Source organism: Lampetra planeri, unplaced genomic scaffold, assembly GCF_965212315.1.
Source record: "Lampetra planeri unplaced genomic scaffold, kcLamPlan1.2.h2 scaffold_1124, whole genome shotgun sequence".
NCBI classification, from domain to species: Eukaryota; Metazoa; Chordata; class Hyperoartia; order Petromyzontiformes; family Petromyzontidae; genus Lampetra; species Lampetra planeri.
Genome location: NW_027613835.1, coordinates 1 through 24,521, shown reverse-complemented (window position 1 = coordinate 24,521; position 24,521 = coordinate 1). Strand labels below are relative to the sequence as shown.

Genomic DNA, 24,521 nt, shown 5'->3' with positions numbered 1-24,521 from the left:
GAAGACGTCTGAGTACAGTGGAAGACGTCTGAGGACGGTGGAAGACTTGTGAGGGACGGTAGTAGACATCTGAGGACATCTGTCCGGAGGAACCAACATGGCGCTCGTCACAGCCAACTGGAACCCGCTTGGAGAAGCCTTTTATCGGTCAGTGGGTTCTTTGTTTCTTTGGTCTCATGGCTAATGTTAGCCATGGCTAATGTGTGTGTGTGTGTGTGTGTGTGTGTGTGTGTGTGTAGTAAAACTGAGCTTGTATGAGATGCGGTGGAACCTTAGAGAAGGACTCAGGGACTGTTTGGTGGCTGCTGCTCCCTACGGAGGACCGATAGGTACAGATACACACACACACACACACACGCACACGCACGCAGAGGACACTGACGTTCTCTGTCCTCAGCTCTCCTCAGAGAACCTCAACGTCGTTCACCAAGTTCTCGTCCTCAGCTGGAGATTTTTTTCTGCGTCTGGTGTTTCCATCGCTGGGTTCCCGGTAGGAACACACACTTGCAAACTTACACCGTTACCTGTGTACACACACACACACACAGGTACCTGTACACACACACAGAACCACACATCGGTACAGGTGGTAGTACTTGGCACGTCTCCCAAATCATGTACTGACCCATCTGTCTGTCTGACCCGTCCCAGTGGAAAGAGTGGCCCTGTGGTCCAGGTTTGGGTTGGAGCGTGAGTGATTGAGCTCTTGTGTGTCCAAGAAGACGGTTCTGTTCTGATCTATGACCTGTTTGGATCCTTCAAGAGACACTTCAGCATGGGACATGGTACGTCTGGATGACCTGCTCCATACATGTATGTATGTATTTTTCCACCTATTTCCTCTGTCTAGGCTAATGGAATGTAGAAAAGTGATTTTTTTTCATATAGCCACTCCTTCTATTGACACAAATCATTTACTTGACAAGGTCTAGTACTGAAATGTTGTAATAAATCTTTCTGCAAGTTGCCATGTGTTTGGGGAACTTTTTTCAATTCATTTGGACTTGTCCACTCTCCAATGTGCCTGCCTAAGAAAAACATGTGCAAAGATTTTTTGCTGCTGCAGACCCCTCCAGTGACATGTTTTCATAAAAGCAACTCGCAACAAATCTAGTGACTTTTTTCTAGTGTTCAAGGAGAGTTTTGTGGTGGTCACCTGGAGGTCACTGAGTCAACAGCACCTATTGCTCCACAGTTCCGTTATGTTCTCAGCGGGCCGGCGGGTGCTACATGAGCCCCTCCCCCGTCCCAAAGCTTTCACAGGCAGTCAGCTCCCATCAGTCCCTGCTGCTACATCCGGAGCAGATAGCAGACCCCCCCACACACACACACTTCACTGCTTTGAATCCACACTGAAAAAAGAACCGCAACTCATCCACAGATTTCGTTACAGAGCAGGATGGAATACACAGGACAGAACACACCGGACTCAACAGGAGAAAGTCCATGGGTAGTTCTAGGTTTATTTAATTCAGGATTTGGCAACACTGCCTGTCCTTAGGTAGAAAGAGACACGCCACCGTCCCATCATATAGGAAGACAATGTACTCCACTTCCTGTCTATAATGGGTTAACAGACCCACTCGTTAACCTGCCCGGTCACCTACTTTCTAAGCCATGGCCTGGGTGTTGTCTCACAGGAAGTGGTCCAGACTCAGGTCCTTGAGGGCCAAAGTGTTCCATTCTCCGTATGGGACGGGCGTTGCCATAGTAACAGGCTCCTGCCGTTTCACTGTGGTGACCAATATTGAGGACCTGAAGCTGCGGAGGCTCCCCGCTGTCCCAGGTGAGAGCTTGCTGCCAGCCTTCACGGGCCACACACATGTACTCAGGTGTCCCCTCCCCCACAGGTCTCCAGGCGGCGCCGTCGTCCTGGGTCGTCCTCACCCAGACCGGCAGATCAAGGTCCTGCTGGCCAGTGGACACGACCTGTATGTCCTGGACAACACCGGCTGCAACCGCTGTGGGTGAGACTGGGGGTTCGGGGTGGAGACAGGTGACAGACAGTGGTGTGATCCTTGACCTCCCTCAGACAGGCGGCAGTGGTGTGACCCCTGACCTCCTCAGACAGGCGACAGACAGTGGTGTGACCCTTGACCTCCTCAGACTAGGCGACAGACAGTGGTGTGTACCTGTGGACCTCTTCAGACAGGTGTGGGTCCTCTGGACTCCATAGTCCACATGGGTCTGTCCTTCGGGTCCAAACAACTGGCTCTGTTCACCAACACGGGAAAAACTGTGGACAGGTCCCGCCCACCTGCAGGTGAAGCTTGCTTCACCCCCTTCATGTCCTCCCCTCAGCTGGCAGGTGTCTGTGGCCCCTGACCCCTGACCTCTGACCCCTGTAGGACAAACTGAGTGAGATCGACACATCAGTGAGGACGACGCCCAAACAGATGGTGTGGTGGGTACCTGTCTGTCAGTGCACATTGTCTGTGTGCCTGCCTACCACACACACACCACACACACACACTCACAGTGACCCTTGAGGGTACCCGTGTACCTGTGCAGGGTGTCGCAGACCTCAGTCCCAGCAGCCGTCTGTGGTTTTGATGTGGGAACAGCTCCTCTTGGTGGTGGGAGTGTGTCATGACATTCATCCAGTATCTTTCTCAGTGGAGCAGCTGGCAGATCCTCCTACCTGTTTGAACCTTGACCTCCAGCTCAGGTTTCCCGTCGAGGATCCGTGCGTGTGTGTCGGAGAGATTGACGGTGTTCGAATCATCAGCTCCACCCACCAGGAGCTGCTGCAGGAAGTTCCTCTGGTCTGTCAGGACATCTTCAAGATCGCCTCAATGGCTCCTGGAGCACTGCTGCTGGAGGCACACCGCGAGTACGAGGTAGGGGTGTGTGTGTGTGTCTGCTGCTGGATGTGCACCGCCAGTATAAGGTGGTGTGTGTGTGTGTGTGTGTGTGTGTAGAAGTGCAGCCAGAAGGCGGACGAGTACCTGCGGGAGGTGAAGGAGGAGTCGGTGCTGGAAGAGGCCGTCAGACAGTGTGTGGAGGCAGCAGCACATGAATACGACTCCAACACCCAGAGGGCTTTGCTGCGGGTGACCACACACACACACACACACACACCATTTTTGGCGCCCCAAAAAAAATTAAAGAGCATGACTCACTATTTTTGTAGGTCGCACTGATGCTGCCTGGGTGAAAAAATTAATTTCTCTCTCCAGAGCATCATCTCTGTGTTCTCCTATGACTGAACTCACACTCCTGTTCGGATCATATTGTGGTCTAAAACCAATAAGAGACAGACTGGGGCGGGTCTGTGCCTCTGATTGGCTATGGTCCTGTTCATGGTTGCGTGTTTAAGCGACCTGAGTGCCAGCAGCAGACTGAACAAAAAGGAACATTGACCTTTATTTCATCAAGAAAAGTAAGCCTACGGTTACAACCATTAACTGTTACGGTTACAACGCCAAGCCCCGGTGCCTCAGCAACAGCAGAGTCTGAACCAGAGGAGATAACCGAGTCTGAGACAGAGCTTGGCCCCGACTCTGAAAGGAAAAAGCCCAAACTGTATTCGTTCAGACAGGACTGGATGAAACTATTTCCTGGGTTGAGGTACGATAAGGAACTTAACCCAAAATGCACTGCATTTACTGTAAGGAGTGTGGGAGTGTGTGAACTTTAAAAAACACAGCATGTAAAAACACACCATACACACCATATATCATGACAAGTGTGTAGAAAAAGTGTCCCCTCTCCCAGCTGCATTTCAGCTCAGGCTGTAATGATCAGGTCATTTTAAGCACAAGCACGTTTATTTGGAAATGCTTTTATGTTGCTTAATCTTTTTAAACACTATCTTTTATACATTTCCAACTTCAAATAAAGACAAGCATTTTTCTACACGTTATTCTTATTATTTAAAAATCATTCACATATTAGTTAAAGTTAAAGGCGTTGCAATGACAAATTGGTGTGCACCTAAATTTTGTGTGTGTGTGTGTGTGTGTGTGTGTGACTACCAGGCGGCGTCCTTTGGGAAGTGTTTCCTGTCTGACTTCAATCCGGATCAGTTCGTGAACACGTGCAGAGAACTGAGAGTGATGAATGCTGTGAGGGACGGAGGAGTGGGTCTGCCCCTCACACACACCCCAGTATCCTCACACACATACTAAGGATTGGGTCTGCCCCTCACACACACCCAGTACCCTCACACAGGTCACCATACCTTAGCCTTTGACCTCAGATTTAAACAGATGACTCTGCAGGTGTTGATTGACAGGTGAGTCAGCACTTTTCTCTGACACGTTCTTCTGTCTGGGACCCATCTGTCTGTCTGTCTGTGATCTGTCTGTCTGTCTCTCAGGCTGGTATACCGACAGTTTTTTCCGTTGGCCGTTGAAATCTGTCGCTACCTGAAGATTCCGGATCATCAGGGCGTCAGCAGAGTTCTCCGCCACTGGGCCTCATGCAAGGTACATCTGACCCCACCTTGCCTCTGACCCCTCGCTCTGTTACTAATGCCCCCTTGTGGGTGTGTCCAGGTGCAGCAGAAGGACCTATCAGACGAGGCCATCTCCCGAGCGGTGTGTGTGAAGGTGGGAGACTCACCTGGAGTCTCGTACTCACACATTGCTGCCAAAGCCTTCGAATGTGGCCGCACAGAGCTCGCCATCAAGGTACGGACAGTGAAGGCGTGTGGCCACACCAAGCTCCCAGTCAGCATTCGCAGTCAAGGTGTGAACGTGTGTTGCAGCTTTTGGACTTTGAGCCGCGCTCAGGAGAGCAGGTTCCACTGCTGCTGAAGATGAAGAGGAGTCACCTGGCTTTGAACAAGGCAGTGGAGAGCGGAGACACTGACCTGGGTATGTGCTGTAGCCACACCCCCTGCCCGGCTCCCTGCCACTCAATGTGTGCACATGTTTGTGTGTTTCAGTGTACACGGTGGTCAGTTACCTGAAGAACGAGATGAACAGAGGTGATTTCTTCATGACGCTTAGGAACCAGCCAGTTGCTCTCAGTCTCTACAGACAGGTATGCTTCTTCTATGTCATCAATGCACGGATTGAAGTTCTCCATCTCTAGATGGATTTCTGTCATTTGATAAAAGACAGTGGAAAAAAAAAGTTGCATGTGCATTTTCTTGTGGTTCAGTTTTGACTATCTAGTGAAATCATGTTAGGCATGAAACTGACGCTGTTGTAAATGGATAAAGCCAATCAGAAACAGAGGAGGGCACGTTCACCCCTGCCTGTCAGTGAAGGATCTGTTCTACAGTGTTGCCAACCAGCTTTTAGCGCTATATTTAGTGACTTTCCAGACTTGTCCAGCAACATTTTTTCAAAAAAGCAAATCTCGCGACTTTTCTGGTGGCGAGTTGCCGAGTCAACAGCATGTATTGCTCTGCAGTTCCTTTCTGTTCTCAAGGGCCATAGGGTGCTGTGTGAGCTCCTCCCCCATCCCAAAGCTCTCCCAGGCAGTCAGCTCCCATCAGTCCCTGCTGCTGCAGAAGATCCGAGTGCACTCTCCAGATTGTCCATTTCTAATGGACACACACCAAATTGAATAGTCAGCTGAACTACAAAGAAAGTTGTTCTCTTTAAATGCTGACGAGTCAACGAATGCAAACATGGACAAGATCCTAATGTCTTAGGATAGGGGTCAACAGCTTTGTTGTCAAAATCACCTTCCTCCTATACAATGCTATTGGTCTCCAATATTTAAATAGTGTTGGTTAAAGTTTTCTTCCAACTAATACAATGCTGTATTACAGAACAGAAGGGCTAATGCAGCATTTAACTTTTTTCTTGAAACCTTTTGGAAAGCGATTGCACAGCAGAAAAGGTCCCATTCTTAAAGCATGGTGCAGTGCATTGCGGGGGAATATGAACTGACCTGAAAAAGAATTTGTCAAAAATCAATTTTTTGTTTTAATTCCTGCATCTACGGCTATGTCATCTACGTAATGTACATCATCTCCATCTACGTCATTCAGAGAGTGAGAATCTTACAGGGTCACTATTTATAAGACTACAACTAGATTCCAATTTTGTTAGATCTCATTTATTGGTTGTTGACTAGGAAAAGAAAGACTAGGAAAAGAAGGATTGAAATCATCTGAGATCACCACCTTACGCTATACGATCGAGATGACGGGAGTGCGTCACGACTCCAGTAAAACGCCCAAGATTTCCCTCTGACTTTGAGTTTTTAGTCTGTGACTGTGAAAATCGTTCATTGCTCTACGGCTGAGGACAGAGTCGCAAAGAGAATGTCTGGACTCACCTATAAAAAGTCTCTTCACAGCCGTTTTACGATCGATCAGCACACAGCGGTACACACGTACTGTTGTTGAGAAAAGAAACACTGTAGATTGTGTACATCCGCTATGGAAATGGTTCAACTATGGAAATTTAGTTCATATAGCAAGAGTTTGAACATGTTAACAGTGACAAAAAGAGAGACATCAATCGGTCTCCCTGCTCGCAGCCAGCTGCAGTGATAGTCAATCCCCGGTGAGGCCCATGCAGCTGTTGCCTCAACCACACGTCACCTCTCGATGTTTCAGCAGGACATGTGAAAATTCAGCTATTTTCAGAAAACATTATGTAAAATTGGTTCAGTTAAATGGATAATAACTTTAGAGTGCAAATCTCTGGATACATTTCTCCTTTTAATTTTTTTTCCATGTCCCCATTTTTTTTTCTTTCTATGACGGCAGGTGAGGCGTGGTCTCACCTGCCCCACCTGACCGCACCATTACTGTGTGTAATTTCAGTACTGTAAAGTACAGGAGGTGGAGACGTTGAAGGATTTGTTGAACCAGGATGACGACCACCAGGAATTGGCAAACATTACATCACTTCCTGTTACAGAGAGAAGGTACAAAACCTGTCTGTCTGACTATCAAGACTTTTGGGTTACTTTCAATGATTTTAAAATAGTTGGGACAAGTTCATGGGTCGAGGCAGTTCATCTGTTTGTACTGAACATCTGACGCCGGTTTATAAGTTGACTGTTATTTTACGGCTGTCATAGGTAGTTTGATTTACGGCGGCAGCTCATTGAATTCCACACTGTCAACAGGAGCGCAAGACCCGAGGGTAGGGGTAGGTAGTAACTGCGAAATGCACGTTAGCCTATTAACGTTGTTTAAATCGTTTTAACTGTTGTGTGATGACATCCGCGCGCTCGCCGATGCGCTGTAGTAAGTTTTCACCTGCAGTTGTAGACGCTAAAGTTCAAGTGAGTCTCAGTTGAGCTGGTTAGCTTCGGCTAGCTCCCGGTAGCTTTTACAGTCATCTGTGTTGGCCGAGACGTAATAGGATGCTCGCTCGGCTAGCGGCTGGTTGTTGTACATAAAATGCACAACAATGGAAACACAGGCCGTGTTAGGGGTAGCTCTGGGTGTTCGCGAGGGAATGGTTTCGCGCATGTGCCTGGAGTACATAAGCCTGCTGGGAAGTGTAGTCCCTGCGGTAGCCGAGTGCTTGTCTGTTATGTTTAATACGGTGTTCGTTATGGAAACTCGTTTGTCCAGTAAAATAACAGTCTTGTTTGCTTCAAGGAATGTTACATACATTTATTTATCATTCAGTAGAGATATATAATATTTGTAAATGAGAGCTGCTGTGTAGTAGGTACAATTTTCAATTCTTTTGTAACTATGCTTGTGTCATGTTTATAACGTAGTCATTTGTTGTTAAAAATGAATAAAAGCTGAAGACAGTTACAGGTATATCATCTTGCGTGCCGCCTGTCAAGGCCTGTTCGGAGGGCTGAAATTTTGAAAGATCCGAACACTGATCTACCTGTCACCTGTTTGACTGAATGACAACCTGTCACCTGTCTGTCTACCTTTCCCAGAGGTTGGACAACCCGTCTGTCTCTCCTGAAGAAAGCTGCAGACGAGTTTCAGCAAAGCAAAGAATGAGTTGGCTGCCAAAGTAAAACACAGTACTATACAACATTACTACAGTACTACAGCTCTCCTACTACACCACAACAGTACTGCTACAGTACTACTGCAACACTACTACACTCTTGCAACACTGCTACAACAGGATGACAACAACACGACCACAGTACTACTACAAACACTATTGCAACACTGCTACAGCAGTACTACTACAGCACTACTAAAACTATTACAACACTACTACAGGACAACAACAGCACAACACTGACCTCCTGTGACCTCCTGCAGGCCAGCGAGGATGAGATGCAGCTGCTGCGGTCTCCAGAAGAGACTGGATGACGAGAAAGGGGGCGGGGCTACTGGGGCTATCCCTGCAGGTAGAGAAACTGGACGGGGCGACTGGGGTCTAAATATCAGATGGCTTCAGTCACACCTTGGTCAGCTGACCATATTGACGTTGAAATACAAAACGACGATGTCTGCAGGAAGCCAATGATGTCACCTTTGACCTCACTTCCTGTGTGCAGGCGACCATGGAGGCTCTGCTGGCATCAGGACTTCACAAACAGGCAGAACAACTTTACCGGGACTTCAAAGGTTCCAGACAAGAGGTGACGTGTGCAGGAAGTGATGTCAGCACACTCTGACTGTGATTGACTGATAGCTGTCACAAACCTGTGCAGGTATTGGTGGTTGAAACTGAGATCTCTGGCTGAAAAGGAGGAGTGGGAAGAGTTGGAGGAAGTTCTCAAAGAGCAAGAAGTCTCCTATTGGCTACCTGGTAAAGCCCCGCACCATCCCCATCATTCAGTCTGACATTGGCAGCATTGCCATAGGTTCATGAAGGTTCTCTGTGTCTCCTCCAGGCCTTTGTGGATGTCTGCATGAAGAGGAACAACCGGTATGAGGCCAAGAAGTATGTTTCCAAGGTGACGCCTGAGCAGAGGGTCAAAGCTCACCTCGCTGTCAGGTAAGCCTGGAGAACCAGTGTTCGAGAACCCTGGCAGAACCCACGTGACCTCTGACCTTGTGACATTCTCCTCAGCGATCTGGAGGGAGCAGCTGATGCCGCCATCGAGCGACGGAACGAGGCGGAGATGGCGGCGGTTCTCAGCAGATGCCCCACATCTGAGCGGCTGCTGATTGACAGGTTGACACGAGCCAAATCCTCTGCTGCCAGGAAGTGATTGTTGCCATGGCAACCACCCACCTCACCTTGTTGCTGTGCAAAATAAACAATCCCGTCACTGATCGGTGAACGCTTGCTCATCCTGCTTTCTTCTTCAGTGGTGCATTGAACGCATCACAGGCCTCTATGCTCCGCCTCCTCACACTTGCATGCAGGTCGTCCTTGTCATCAGTGAATGCTGTGTGTGGGATGGGGATGGGGGCGTGTCCACTTGACTGCCATTGTCCAGTAGAGTCCAGTCGTTTAGTAGAGTCCAGTGATATAATGGAGTGGATTCTTTCGTCCAGAGTTAGAAGATCCCAAACGGTTTTGAATGTGTCAGTAGTCACTGATGGAGCTGAAGTCGAGTCGAAGCCTTTAGCTGACTCACACTGGTCACAACTTCAGATCATTGTTAGCTTAAGCTCCTGTTAGCCTCAGTTCGTGGTAAGCCTTAGCTTATTAGCTACAGCTAACACATAAGGCTCACTGAAACACATGACATCACCGTATTTGTCTGAATAATATTTTTATTTGACACTGATTCAAGCACTCAAATGCCCCCCCCCCCCCCCCCCCCCCCAGATATGTACACATACTGTACATATGTGTGACGCAATGAAGCTTCGTTTGATCATGCGATTGTTGCTGTGGGAACCACATGTCCATTAATTCGCTTCGAAACAGCAGCATACAGCGTGCTGCAGAACACACACAAGCACTTGAACGGTCTGCTGGACAACTACTGCGTCGTTCCATCCTTCACCCGGACTGGCACTGGAGGATCCAACAGTACCAACCGGAGTTGATTTCTGTCGGAGCCCGCCGGGATGTGAAGCACCATCACATCACTGTGAAGGTGCGTGTATGTAGTTATGTTACTTCATGTTAGAAAAAGGTTAACAAAGGTGTGTTGAAGTATTTATTTACATCACATGTAAAACACGTTTTTAGAAAATGTAGAAAAACTTGTGCTCGTTCAATTTGGACGTCACTTCTTTCCTCACTAAGTGATGGTGGGTTTGGAGACAGGACGGCTGGAAACATAGGGACCAGGTGAGGATCAGTGAGACGGGTGGAGAGGAGCAGGTGAGGAAAGTGATGAGCAGGACAACTTGTGGTGCACTTCAGGTGCATCACTAGCTGATGTTCCTGTTTTCTCTGTCGCATTCCACAGGCGCCGGTCAGGTGACCAGCTGGGAATGACGATGGAATCCGGATGGAATCCATTGAATGGACACAAAGTCGTCTGGCGAGAAGAAAGGAACCATCTTGGTTCCAAATGGGTCAGAACGTCACGTGACATCAACTAACTCCCACGGTACAATGCTTTGCTAGCAGCTTGCTGGCTAACAACAGAAAACCTCAGGAAAGAACAAGGTTATTTCCTGTCTCACACGTGGAACCACAACCAGACCCACTTTACAAGATCTGTCTGACTCCATGAAGGTCAGGACACAGTAAGTAAGAACATAGTTTAATGGAAGGAGTAGAACCCTGTACAAGATCCAGATCTACAGACTGCAGGAACCAGATCCAGCACAGACCTGCTGACCCTGACTTAACCAGACCTTCATTCAGGGTGCTCTGATTAATGTCCTGATGACGATCTCTGCTGAAGACGGTCGTTTATACACTTCACTGATTGTCGCTGATGGCAAACCAATCAGCAGAAGGGTCTGTGAGCATTCGCTCCTGTTATCTTCAGGTCCTTGTTAATTTTAGCTCCTAGTCTCAGCTCTTTTTCAGCCTAAGCTCGCTGTTAGCGTTAGCTTGGCTTTGGCATCCTGAGTCACGATCAAACTGAATGCTGGCCACGTGTCTGCTGGTGGGTTAGAGGTCAGAGAACAGTATGTGTCTGGACAGCAGACACGCAGGAGACAATGCCATTAGGTGGAAGTGTCGTCAGGAATGTTCAAAGTGCTTATTGGTCTTGTCAGTTTGAGGTGGGCGGAGCCATCTGCCATGTGCCGTTGTCAATCAGTAATGTTCGTCAGAGTGTGCGGGGTCACAGAAGGAAGCGAGAGCTGCGTTTGGCCCGAGCGAGCGGTGAAGGGAACCGTCTTCAAAGCTGCATAGACAGAGAGCCAATGAGGGATGAGCAGGAAACAGCTGATGTGTACTTGCCCTGCGCGTACCTGAGATGATATCCTCGATGGCGCCGTCCTTCCCCTCGTAAACATGGCGGCTGTCCTTTCCCTGTCGTCTTCTCAGCTCCGTGATTAGCTCCTGCTGCTGTCGTTTACCACGGGATGGAGACTGTAATAGAGCAGATACTTGCAAATTATAACAAGCATGAAATGTGGAACATATACTCTTCAAATTCCACTCATCTCAAAAATATTGTTGGCCATGCAAAATTCCAAGGTGGCGTCCCCCAAATCCAAGATGTCTGTCCAGAAATGTGTGTTTTTCCTTATAACTGAAAACGCATAGATATTAAGCCCCATATATGTATTGATGTTGAACATAAAGTTGGGGATTGCAGATATTTTGGGACCAAGCGCATGTCTGTATCCATTACGGTTCTTCAGATATAGCATATAGGTACAACATTAATTTTTGGCATGAATGTTTTTGGTCTATGAATCCAACGGGGGGCATTGCAGTACGGAATTTAGTTATTGATAAAAGCTTACAAACGCAGTCGAGTGAATGTCAGCACACAACCAGGGCACAACTGGTGGCATCACTGCTGTGCAACTCAGCATGGGGTTCAATGTCTGATCTAGATGTATTAATGCTTCATTAGCCATGTATTATTGTTTAGTTTAGTGTCTAAAATGCTGTCTGACAGTGATTTTTTTTCGGATTAGTGGCGAAACGTCTTCAAGTAAACCAGAAGTCCAGTTTCCTATGATTTAACCCAGCAAGTTAGTTTAGTGTCCAAAATGCTGTCTGACAGCCCCATGTTCATTAGCTAGTCTACCATAGTTGGTCGTTAGTAGATATAGTTAGATAGCTGCACCTGAATTGACAATGTGTGCCAGCGCGGGAGGGCAACAGGGCTTCATGGGACTTAAATGGCACTGGATGAATGATCGGGGCTAGGTGTAGGTTAACCTAGTTGTATCCCATACAGGAATGTGTGTTATTTGGTTAATGAGGTAAAAGCCCCTTGGCAGATGGTAAGCTCCTTTCCAAATTGGGATGCACCTCTGCGGTGATGGATAACATTGACCACAACCCATCATTCCATGGGACCAGCATCCCACTAAAAAAACAGGGGGCAGGAGCAACAGCAAGTGAGATTTGGGACCTGAGAAACTCTAAATATCCACAGTGCCCAACTGTATTCAACTTCAAAACATATACGGGGCTTAAAATCAATACATTCGAGTTATAAAGGAAAAAACACATTTCTGGACGGACATCTTGGATTTGGGGGCCCGCTGAATTTTGTGTGGCCAGCGGAATTTTGAAAAGAGTGGGATTTGAAGAGTACATGTACCAAATTTCATGCTTGTATTACCTAGCCTGTATTTGAACGATTCTTTCACTATCTGCTCCACTACTAGGGGTGTTGGTGTGTAGCATGTAGCAGCTATCACTACGCAGGAGTTTGCGTGAGTTTATGCATGTGTGTAGTCTCACCTTTGTCTCTTCCTCCTGCTGCTCCTCCTGTTCTAGTTTCTCGAGCAACATCTGCTCCTGACGCCTCCTCTGCTCGTTCTCCTCCTCTGCCAGCTGACACACACAAACATGCAGCCACGTGCAAACACTCCCGTGTAGTATTACTATTGATCACAGTTTTTGTAATGAGCGATAACTTTGTGTGTGTGTGTGTGTACAGCGAACTCACCCTGTACGCCTTGATGAATCTGACAAAAATTGGGAAGAACACTGATGGCGGCATCGTCTTTGAACTTTCTCCAAAGAACTTCACCACGTCCTCGAAGGCGTCCTGCAGCGCGCACACACACATACGCGTGCGCGACGTCACAGGGAAGACTGTTCAGCGTCTCAGCGCAAAATGCTTTTGAAGAAACCTGCTATTCCTCCTCTCACTGACTTTTACTGCTGCTGTTATCGCTGTCAGCTGTTGCTGCAGCAGAGGGGCAGTGCTGTGCTCGTACCTGTGCGATGCGAGCATCCTCCTGCAGTTTGCTGAGTCGTGACTCGTGGCGGCTGATGAAGTCCTTGAGTGTGCCGTTGTGCTGCATGCTGAACTCCCTCCAGGTGAGTTCCATGCCGCGCTGCAGCTCCTTCACATCACTCAGCACGTTCTCCAGACTCACTGAGGAACACGCCGGCGTACAGGTGAGGGGACGCCACCACTGGGCCAATGACCTGCCGTCGTCGGCGGACTTACCTGCAGCTGCCTTGTCTACGTAGTGTAGCTCATTGTAGAATGGCGACACGCTCGGATATTTGTCTCGAACCACGTGGCAATGTAATGGAGCAGCGTCTGCTTCCTGTCGGTTGACTTGGTCTCTAGGAGCTGGACGGAAGACAAGCAGCGTGTGTGTGTGTGTGTGTGTGTGTGTGTGTGTGTGTGTGTGTGTGTGTGTGTGTGTGTGTGTGTGTGTGTGTGTGTGTGTGTGTGTGTGTGTGTGTGTGTGTGTGTGTGTGTGTGGTACGGTGTGCCTGTGTATTACCAGGTCTAAGCTCTGCAGTTTGAACCCGTACACTGCTCCTCTCTTGCTACTATTCATGTAGTTTCCAAGAGCCAAAATGATCTACAACACACAGATAACATCAATACAACAGCAAACTCATTTGCTTGTTTGTCTCCAGAATCTCTGACCTCCAGAATTTTCTTCAGTTTCTGCGATGATTTTATCGATACCGACGCAGCGATAATGGCGTGAAGTTGCTACGGAAACAAACAAAGTGTCTGAGGTCAGATGTGCCCCGCCTCCACCCGCCTCCACCCGCCTCCACCTGCCCTCTATACTCACGGGTGTGAGCATGTGCGTGCTGTCGCTGAAGTTGCCCATGAAGGTCATGATGTTCATTCTCTGGTTGAGACGTTCGATTGCGGCTGAACGCCATCATGAATCTGTCCTCGTCGCTCAGCGCCTCCAGTGGCTTCCTGTCGCGCTCGTACTGACGGAGCAGCTTCACCTCGGCCTCTGTCGGCAGGAAGCGCATCAGACACTCCACGAAGTCCACACGGACCGTCCGCAGGTCGAACCTGGGGACAGACAGCAATGAAGGGGGCAGCAGTCGGCAGCTGAGCAGACACTGAGGCGATCTTACGTGTGGATTGCGTGGCAGATGACCTCTGACCCCTGACCCGCCTTCCTCAGTGTGATGGCCAGGTTCTTGGCTCGGTTTGCGTCCAATAGAGATACTTTGGAAGGAACCTTCTGAGGAAGCTTCTGCCTTGCCAGCGTTACGTCCACAGCCGGACCCTGGGCCTTTGTCTTGAACTGCTCCTCAAACTCCTCCACGTCTAGGTCCTGGGGATGCCACAAGGCCAAGTCTGCCTGAGACCGGGGACGGGTCCGCTCGCTCGCTTGCTCACCCACCCTCTCACCTTCCGTCACCCTCTCACCCTCTTACCTGCAGGATGGCCTCGTCGTCGATGTCGTTGAACACCGTCCCGTTGATCTGACTCGGTTTCAGAGCGACCCAGTTCAGAACCGGCATCCGGAACTTGGTCTGGATTGGCTTCTTAATCTTCACCGCTGCACACGGACAAAGTTAGAGAACAGAACATGGACGGGGGAACAGACAGACGGACGGACAGACGGGGGACTGTAAACTTACAGAATAACTTGAGTGCCCCCTCTGGTGGCAGGACGATAGGAAACAAATGTTTGGACAAATTCAGAACATGATGATGTCATCAACCAGCACATGATGACTCAGCATTTCTGATATCATTAATCAGTGACATCATTGATCAATTGATCGTTGTAGCGCCGCCTCACCTGCAAGGCCGGAGTTGAAGATGACGGTGGGCGACCCCCCCGACCCTGGCAAAGGAGGGGCCACAGGGGGTGGTGGGGGGGGCAGAGGGGTGGTGGACGAGAGCTCGCTGCTCCGACACGGAGGAGGTGGTGGGGGTGGAGGTGGCGGGGCCTGTGGTGGGGGGGGCGGGGCCATTGGACACTGAAGAGAAGATGAGACTGTGTCATTGTTTATCTGGTGGTGTTTCCGACACACATCTTGTCCTGTGAATCACCTGTGACTGGCATCGGGGGAGGGGGGAGGGGGAGGGGGGAGGGGGGAGGAGCTGGCAACCCCGAAGCCCCGCCCACCACTGGCCCCATGTGGTAAGCAACAGTCTCTGGGCTGGAATTGATCAGAATTGATAGTTTATGTCTGATTGTTGTCATCAGTTGCTAAAGCCAGCCCTACCTGGGGGACGAATTGGAGCAGAGCGGGGGGGAGGGGGAGGCATAGTCCATCACCCTGCCGTCACCCTCCCCCCTCTGGGTCTGCACCGCCTCCTGCGGCTGCCGCTCCAGACGACTCTGCCGGCGTATAGTCTGATCCTTCTCGGCGCACGATTCGCCGCAGAGTGTGAACTTGTGTATTGGCGCTGGCGCACACGTCCCTGGACAGGTACCGGAAAACACCTGATCATCCATCATCATCATCACCACCATCAACATCATCATCAGCAGCCCCTGTGGGAGTTTGTTTCAGTGTCTAAGGGCACAAGCACATTTGAAAGAAGGACCTTACAAAGAACCCTTTCAACCTCAGTGGAGATTTACTCATCTTACTCATCAGATTTTTTTAACGGGATTGGTGGGTGAAAATCGCTGTCACGATTACATGACATTTACAGGTCAGGTCAAATATCTAGATAAAATAGAAGGAATTCCTTCATAACGTGGACCGACGTTCTACCAAAGTCAACAGTGTGTGTTGGTGGTTGGATTCCATAGTAACAGCACTGACTCGCAGGTTGTCCAACTCCTTGTTGGTTTGCATCAGCTGTTTCTCAAGCTCAACGATCTTGATCATGGCTTCGTTCTCCACGTCTAACAGACGCTCGGACATCTGAGGACAGAGACAGGTGAGTGTGAGACCTGTGTGTGTGTGTGTGTGTGTGGTGTGTGTGTGTGTGTGTGTCTGTATGTCTGTCTGTCTCACGCTGGTCAGGTTCTCCTCCAGCTCCTCTACTCTCTCCAGGGCAGCGGTCTTTGTCTCTGCATCCTCCAGCAGGGTCCCCACGTCAAACACGTTGTCCAGGTACGCTTGGATCTGCACCTGCAACCTGTCGCTCTCCGTGTGCTTGAGTCTCTGGGGGAGACAGTTGAGACAGGTGAGACAGCCGCCATGTGACTGTTGGTCATGTGATGGTCTTGTGACACAGGTTCACCTCCAGGTGTTCATCCAGGTTGAGTTTGGTGAAGTCGTACTGCAGATGAACTCTGAAGTTCATGTCCTCCACAGAGTGGACCACAATGTTGATGAACTGCATACAGGCCACCTGGTAACCATGGCAACAAGAGTCAGCATCTGTTCTGGTGTTAAGCACCAGTAGTAGTATTCAGTGTGTGTGTGTGTGTGTGTGTGTGTGTGTGTGTGTGTGTGTGTGTGTGTGTGTGTGTGAGAGAGAGATTACTGGATCATTTTCCAGATGAAATGTTTCTCACCAGAAAGTCAATGTTGTCATCTTCGTTCTTGAAATGTTCCATCAACTTCTCAAAACGCATTGACTCTGAACAAACCTGATCGATAACCAATAACCATCTGTTACACTTCAGTATTTCACTGCGTGTGTCTGCATGTTTTATGTGTGTATTTACAGTCTTGAAGTTGTCAAATGCAGATAGGATGATCTCGTGTCCTCCTCGGACCAAACACACGGCCGCCAGCAGCTCCAGCACCAGCGCTTTGGTCCTTGATGAAGATGATGATCAATCAGTCGATCGATTAACAATGATCAATAAGTTGATCAGTCAGTCCATCAGTCAATCAATCAGTCCATCTCTCACCTCGGGTTCCGGTTGTTGAGGCTCAGAAGCGATTTCGTTGACGGCGTGAGGGTGAGACATGACCATATTGAAGCCGTACTGAGGAACACATGACACGTGTGAGAGTGGGTTTCTACTGGCTTCTGGATTCTTTTGGTCTGTTCTACTGGGTTCTGTTGTTGTGTTCTGCTGTGTCCTGTTGTCGTTAGGTAGCAAGGAAGGTTCCGTCTCACCTGGTAGTTCATGACGGCTCTCAGACACATGACACAGACGTGGACGTCATCTTTCTTACAGACGAGTCGGGAGTTTTTCAGTGTGCGGCGACTCGGCAGTGTGTTGGAGCGAGTCACCAGAGTAGAACTACAGCGGAACAAGGTGTTCACAAGTCACCAGACCAAGTTAGTTGGGTAGTCTTTTGACCCTTATTGTTGTAGCATGTTGTGGTACTGATCAGTTTTGTTGTATTATAATTGTAGCATGTTGCCGTGCTGATCAGTGTCATGGTATTTCTGGATGTCACCTGATGGAGTGTCGTGCGGCCCTGGGGACAGAGGAGGACGGCGACGGGAGGCTGCAGTCCCCATGGAGATCCTCAATGGAGCGACTCCAGGGCGAGTCGATGGACGAGCTCTCTCCTGCTGCCTCAGCCTGTTCACCGTCAAACCTGCACGGGTTGATGGTCGGTATGTCCATCGATGTGATTGGTCGACAGTTGATTAACAGATCCAACTTACGTCACGGCATACTGAGCGAACGACAAGTACTCGACCAGAACGTCCAGACCACGGTTCTCCTCGTTCAGGAACTCTCTGACCCACCTGCAGAAAGACAGATGGGTGAGACACAGACACACACGCACACACACACACACACAGACGGGTGACAGACAGGTACCCGATGTGGTTTGTCCGAAGAGAAATCTCCAGTTCTCTGAGTGTCTGAGTGGACTCCTGGACACGCCTTCTGAACTTCTGCAGATGTTTTTTTATAGAGACAAATGATCAGTGCACACGCACACGCCGCACGCACGCGCACACACACACACACACACACACACACACACACACACACACCACACACACACACACACACACACACACACACACACACACACACCTTACGGGTGACAGCAGGGGTCCAGAAACCCTCTGAGCTTGTGAATGTATGTGTGCGGTGGATTTTTGACCTGGAAACGTTCCTACAACACAAACACAACCAATCAATGAGTCTAATCAACAATCAATATTATAGACAAGGAATATTGAAAATGATCTTCTTGGATCTTTGTGAAGATTCGTTCACAGGTCAAAGGTCGGCAGACATGTTTCTCAATATCTCCTGACAAATGAGCCCATTGATTGTTGATCCATTGTCATTGCCAAATGTAAATATTTGAAGGGGTGCATCATCAACCTTGCCCTTTGACCCACCTGATCGCAGATCAGCTCCCACTTCTTCTCGTTGTCATAGGAACGCAAGAGACGGACTTTGTCAGGAGGAAGATTCATCGAGTTCTGAAACATATCAATCGCTGATCAGACAACAGGTCAGAGGCCGCCAACCAGACAACCAATCAAGTGAAAGTTCGCTCAACCCAACTGCCAATCAAGTCTTTTCTTCAAACAGATGTTTTTTCCTGCAGAGGTAATCTGGAAGCCGTTGCTCAGGATGATGTAGTTCTGCTCAGGTTCTACATTTGTCAACAGTGGAACATGTGGCACTGTAATGTTCTTCTGATTCCATCAGCACCTTCACCTGGAACCTGCTAGTATGCTACATACACAGGTTAGCTCACCTACATTAGCATTCAGCTAACACTGGATTTAGCAGAACGGTTCCTCTGTCCCTCAGAACAAAGACACGAGTTTGATCCCATCCTGGTCCAAATGGACCCTGCGGTCCACATGAGACCTGCAGTGTGTGTGTGTGTGTGTGTGTGTGTGTGTGTGTGGTGTGTGTGTGTGTGTGTGTGTGTGTGTGTGTGTGTGTGCGTGTGCGTGTGCGTGTGCGTGCGTTCTTTACCAGTGCGATGGAGAACCTCTCCTCAAGCTCGGCCGGGTCGGGCATTGGAAGTCGAACTGGTGCGGCTCTGGACCGGATCACGGCCAGCTGGCTCTCCATGCTCTCTGTGTTCCCCATCACACACACACACACACACAGAACACACCCACCTACAGTAACACACTCAGCACACATTCAGTGGCAGGAACATGTGGTCGGCCCATCTCACACTTGTTCATGGAGGAGAGGAAGGCCTGTCTGTCTGTCTGTCTGTTTGTTTCTCTCTTTCTTTCTCTCTCTCTGTCCTCAGATGGTGGGAGCTGTCTCCATGCAGCGCCCCCGCCCCCTCAGCGTCTGTCTTTGTCTCCGTCCGTGCCAGTGGTGGTGATGATGATGCTGCTGCTGATCCAGATGAAGTGTCGCTCGGCTGTTGTGTGTGTGTGTGTGTGTGTGTGAGCAAATATGTGTGTTGGTCGAAGCGTGTGTCACAGATGAGCCGGTAATCCTCCCCCTCTCCCTCCCCCACATGAAGAAAGAACGTGGCTTGGCTGTCCTTTGTGTCTCTCGCCCGCCTCTCTCTCTGTCGCTCTCTTCTCTCTCTCTCTCTCTCACCAAGTCTTTGTGCAGCTCGCTTGACCCTCCTCCTCCCTCTCATTCTCTCCTGTGCCTTCAGACAATGAGCTTCTGCTGTGACAGACTCCGCCCCCTTCACGTGTGCGCGTGTGTTGCTTGAATAATCACTGTGACGATGAATGAATGATGTTTGTGTCCATTTTTTTTACCTTCATTAATGTTTTTCAGTGTGAAGGTGTGAATGCTGTCTGTTAGTTTTCCTCCTATCGTTTTGAAGGTCAAGCTCACGTGTTTCGTACTCAGTTGTTAGTTTCACCTCCTGAAGACCAGTTTTACAAAAACTCTGTTCCTGAAATGAGTCAAAGTGAAGAATTTTATTTTCACGTAAACTGACAGAAAATGTCTGAATTTACATCAGCTCATTAATGGTTTTCACTTTGTAAAAGCTTCTTTGGGAATATCTTTGTCCAGTTCTTCTTCGCCGGACTCGTTAGGTTAGTGATTTCCACATTCAATTGCTGCAGAATTTGAGGACATGAGATGTTCGCTCCCCTCTTCTCTTTCCCTCCTTCCTGCTTTGTCTGCTTCATGGGTTGGAGTTGTAGTTTTTGTTCTATTTTCTTTGTGTTTGTATTTAAAATGAAGATGAATAACTTGAGGATTGAATAATGCTTTGATGATCAGTGTAGCAGTTTTTGTTGGACGGAGCAGAAAGTCAATGACCAGTCAGCTGTTGCTACATCTGGAGATATATTTTTACATTTTTTTCCAAATAAAATTAAATTCTTATAATTGTAGTAGTGATATATTAATTCTATTTCCTACAAATAAAACATTAGTAGTAGATGGTGTTAGAATATAGAAATTATATTTATTATTTTTTAGATTGGTTTCATTACAAACAATATTTTCCTTATTTCTCCCCTCACTACGCTCAGCTCTCTGTTTTGCCGATTCAAATGCTTAATTGCATTTTGCTGTCACTTGCTCATAAGATCACGTGGCAGTCATGAGTCTCCGTGATTGGCTCATACTGCCTCACCGCCGATCCAAGTGCGTTAATCCAATTGTCAGTTTGGCGCAGGTGGTCATGGCGGCGGTAACAGCAACTCCAAGGTTCTGAACCTAGTGCTTCCTCCTCTAGACCTTTTCTGCTGAGAAGAGTACTGAGGACTGAAGTATCGTGGTTCGAGCTGTCTTCTTTGCTGAGGTGAGTATCAATGTTGCTGATTCGCTTTAGTGTTTGATACTTTGACAATTTAGTTTGTGATTTAAGTGATTGTTATTGACTTTTGAGGAATTTTAGTTCTGTAAAAACTGTGCACCTCTCATACATGTCCTAGCACCGTCCAGTTCAGTCCCGATAATGTCGGCGTTTTGTATTAGTTGGTGTAACCTACTCATGTTATCTCTCAGTGCGAAGACTAAATGTATTGCCGTTGTCGAAGACTAAATGTATTGCCGTTGTCTAGCACTTTATCGCAAAGACAGACACAGATCTGTTTGTAGCAGTCAAATGGCGCCCATTTCGCTGACATAATTGTGCCAACTGCATGTGGAACGTTACCTGTTTATGATTTAAGGGTTTGGGTTAGGGTTAGTTAGGGTTCGGTTAGGGTTAGGATTGGATTAGGTTAGGGTTAAGGTTAGAGGTTAGGGTTAGAGAAAGAAAGATAAAAGAAAAAAAAGAGAAAATAAATTCGAAAAAAGTTCAAAAATGTCAATAAGCAAATAAGGCGTGTGTGCCACTAGGGGGCGGCGCGACGTATCGACCCGTATGGGGGTCTTCTTCAGGCCTGGGCACACCCACCAAAACAGAGAGAGCACGTGAGAGATGTTGCCCTTTCAGTGCTCAAACTAAGAGTGAAACTCCTGTGCATCACTCTGCTTTTATAGGGTTTGTTTCATGTGACAATTTGTTAATTCGAATTTTTGAAGTGCACTAGGTAGGGTTAGGGTTAGGTTGTGAAGAAAAAAACTGTCCCCGACGGGGAAGGGTTAGGGTTTGGTTAGAGGGTTTAGGGTTAGGGTTAGTAGGGTTAGGGTTAGTAGGGTTAGTAGGGTTAGGGTTAGGGTTAGGGTTGGGGTTGGGGTTGGGGTTAGGGTTAGTTTAGGGTTAGGGTTAGGGTTAGGGTTAGGGGTTAGTTAGGGTTAGGGTTAGGGTTAGTTAGGGTTAGGGTTAGGGTTAGTTAGGGTTAGGGTTAGGTTAGGGTTAGGGTTAGGGTTTAGGGTTAGGGTTAGGGTTAGGGTTAGGGTTAGGGGTTAGGGTTAGGTTAGGGTTAGGGTTAGGGTTAGGGTTAGGGTTAGTTAGGGTTTAGGGTTAGGGTTAGGGTTAGGGTTAGTGGTTAGGGTTAGGGTTAGGTTAGGGTTAGGGTTAGGGTTAGGTTAGGGTTAGGGTTAGGGTTAGGGTTAGTGGGTTAGGGTTAGGGTTAGTTAGGGTTAGGGTTAGGGTTAGGGTTAGGGGTTAGGGTTAGGGTTAGGGTTAGGGTTAGGGTTAGTGGGTTAGGGTTAGGGTTAGGGTTAGGGTTAGGTTAGGTTAGGGTTAGGGTTAGGGTTGGGTTAGGTTAGGGTTAGGGTTAGGGTTAGGGTTAGGTTAGGGTTAGGGTTAGGGTTAGGGTTAGTTAGGGTTAGGGTTAGGGTTAGGTTAGGGTTAGGGTTAGGGTTTAGGGTTAGGGTTAGGGTTAGGTTAGGGTTAGGGTTAGGGTTGGGTTAGGTTAAGGGTTAGGGTTAGGGTTAGGGTTTAGGGTTAGGGTTAGGGTTAGGGTTAGGGTTTAGGGTTAGGGTTAGGGTTAGGGTTAGTGTTAGGGTTAGGGTTAGGTTAGGGTTAGGGTTTTAGGGTTAGGGTTAGGGTTAGGGTTTAGGGTTTAGGGTTAGGTTTAGGGTTAGGGTTTAGGGTTTAGGGTTAGGGTTAGGGTTAGGGTTAGGTTAGGTTAGGGTTAGGGTTAGGGTTAGGTTAGGGTTAGGGTTAGGGTTAGGGTGGGTTTGGGTTAGGGTTAGGTTAGGGTTAGGGTTAGGGTTAGGTTAGGGTTAGGTTAGGTTAGGGTTAGGGTTAAGGTTAGGGTTAGGGTTAGTTAGGGTTAGGGTTAGGGTTAGGGTAGGGTTAGGGTTAGGGTTAGGGTTAGGGTTAGTTAGGGTTAGGGTTAGGGTTTAGGGTTAGGGTTTAGGGTTAGGGTTAGAGGGTTAGGGTTGGGTTAGGGTTAGGTTAGGTTAGGGTTAGGGTTAGGGTTAGGGTTAGTAGGGTTAGGGTTAGGGTTAGGGTTAGGGGTTAGTTAGGTTGAGGAGAAAAAAACTGTCCCCGACGGGGCACAGTTGATGCACTGTCCTTCCTGCGACGGGCATCCCCACCCTGGTCCCAAAAGCGCTCACGGGGAGGATAACGTCCTTCTCCCGTAGCGCACGACAGTCCATCCCTCGGTGGTACCCATCCTGTAGAGAACAGTGAACGTCCTTCAGGTAGGTAGGGGGTAAGTATTTGGCGTAGGTTTTTGTATCAAATAGTTTTGTATTTTTGCAGGTTTTGTGTGTAGGTTTAAGGTAAGTATTTGTTTAGATTTCTGTTTCCAAGTCGTTTTGTGCTTTTCTCAAATATTTGTATAGGTTTTCAATGTATTTTACTTTTTAAGTATTTAAATATTTACCCCAGGTGGCAGTGGAGAGCAGAAATTGCCCATCCAAACAGGTAGGGGGTGCTGGTAAGTGTGTATGTTAATGATGTAAATTTTTCCGTACTTTTGAATAAATGTTATGTTTTGATGATATTCCTATTGTGTGCCGCTAGGTGGCGACGTTTCGACCCGTATGGGGGTCTTCCTCAGGCCTGGGCACACAATAGAAACGAGGGAGAGAGCGCGCGAGATGTTGTCCCTTCAGCGATCGAGGTAAGAATGAGCCTCTCCTCTGCATCACCCTCTATTTATAATGTTGAGTGTGTGTGGACAATTTGCCATCCGAGTTTTTAAGGACGCGCATGGTCTTATATGCAAATTACTTGTTTTAAGCAGGTTTTTTAAGGCTTTAAGTGTTTGTAAACAGCTCTAAATAGGCTTTCAAGTATTTCAATTATAGTTGTAATGAATTTTAATGTTTTTAAGAATTTTAATAATCATTGTTAATCAAGTCGATGAAATTAAACGTACAATGTTTTTTTAAACATTTTCCAATAAATTAGGATGTTTCTAATCAATTGTATGGTCTTTTTAGGGAATGTTAACTTAATCTGGGGGAGTTCATTAATTATTGTAAATTTATGTGTAGAAATCAGTGAAGTGAGGTTAGCAGTGGGATTAGGGTTAGGAGTAGGGACAGGGGTTAAGGTTAGGACAAGGGATAGGGATTGTGGTCAGGAGTTGGGAATGGGGTTAAGGTTAGGGATAGGGATTGTGATTAGGGTTAGGAGTTGGGAATGGGGTTAAGGTTAGGGATAGGATTGTGATTAGGGTTAGGAGTTGGAACTGGGGTTAAGGTTAGGACAAGGGACAGGGATTGTGATTAGGGTCAGGGTTAGGGTTAGGGTTAGGGTTAGGAGTTGGAACTGGGGTTAAGGTTAGGACAAGGGACAGGGATTGTGATTAGGGTCAGGAGTTGGAATGGGGTTAAGGTTAGGGTTAGGGTTAGGGTTAGGGTTAGGGCCAGGGTGAGTTAGGGTTAGGGTTAGGGTTAGGGATAAGGGTTGGGGTTAGGATAGGGCATTAGGGTCAGGGCTGAGGAGAAAAATTCAGATTAGGGCCAGTTGTGCAGCAACGTCCAGTTTAGGGCCAAATCTACAGGGGCCTCAAGGTTAGGGCCTGATCCTATTCAGTTACATATATCATCCAATGTGAAATCATATCCATGGCTGTTCCCTCCGTCCAAGAAACCCCATCACTTTCTGTGAAAAACTCATCCTCTGGAAGTTCTGGGATGAACTGCACATTCCTCTGGACATACTCGTTAATGGTACGGAAGGGTCTCCTTCTGAGGAGCTGGCAACGCCTCCGAATAATTAACCAAAGGAATCCAAATTTTGGCTAGGGGAAACCTGTGCGTG

General features: G+C 48.1%; 2 protein-coding genes across 2 annotated transcripts; one reads left to right on the top strand and one right to left on the bottom strand.

Annotated features, from left to right (window-relative positions):
* Positions 1–97: 97 nt before the first annotated feature.
* LOC144738684 (vacuolar protein sorting-associated protein 16 homolog) lies at positions 98–9,060 on the top strand. Its single transcript, XM_078621678.1, is given in 33 exon segments — positions 98–155; positions 240–329; positions 398–453; positions 455–490; positions 661–699; positions 701–789; positions 1,641–1,786; positions 1,851–1,886; positions 1,889–1,963; positions 2,153–2,232; positions 2,234–2,263; positions 2,349–2,418; positions 2,512–2,603; positions 2,664–2,840; positions 2,922–3,053; positions 3,981–4,105; positions 4,199–4,237; positions 4,322–4,430; positions 4,500–4,634; positions 4,712–4,820; positions 4,892–4,989; positions 6,734–6,806; positions 6,809–6,848; positions 7,202–7,240; positions 7,868–7,901; positions 8,162–8,191; positions 8,194–8,250; positions 8,401–8,466; positions 8,468–8,484; positions 8,557–8,614; positions 8,616–8,654; positions 8,740–8,843; positions 8,919–9,060. Coding segments are annotated over 33 exon segments (2,520 nt in total).
* A 1,961-nt stretch (positions 9,061–11,021) lies between these two features.
* Positions 11,022–19,060, bottom strand: LOC144738682 (formin-like protein 2). The gene is given in 33 exon segments (XM_078621676.1): positions 11,022–11,057; positions 11,059–11,079; positions 11,081–11,112; positions 11,180–11,300; positions 12,636–12,728; positions 12,844–12,945; positions 13,118–13,278; positions 13,354–13,431; positions 13,434–13,482; positions 13,640–13,720; positions 13,789–13,857; positions 13,943–14,020; positions 14,022–14,178; positions 14,244–14,446; positions 14,550–14,674; positions 14,921–15,252; positions 15,360–15,493; positions 15,495–15,571; positions 15,896–16,001; positions 16,095–16,244; positions 16,324–16,434; positions 16,601–16,675; positions 16,754–16,847; positions 16,943–16,968; positions 16,970–17,020; positions 17,155–17,281; positions 17,442–17,585; positions 17,656–17,739; positions 17,816–17,892; positions 18,038–18,055; positions 18,057–18,119; positions 18,352–18,435; positions 18,944–19,060. Coding segments are annotated over 33 exon segments (3,276 nt in total).
* Between the last annotated feature and the right edge of the window lie 5,461 nt (positions 19,061–24,521).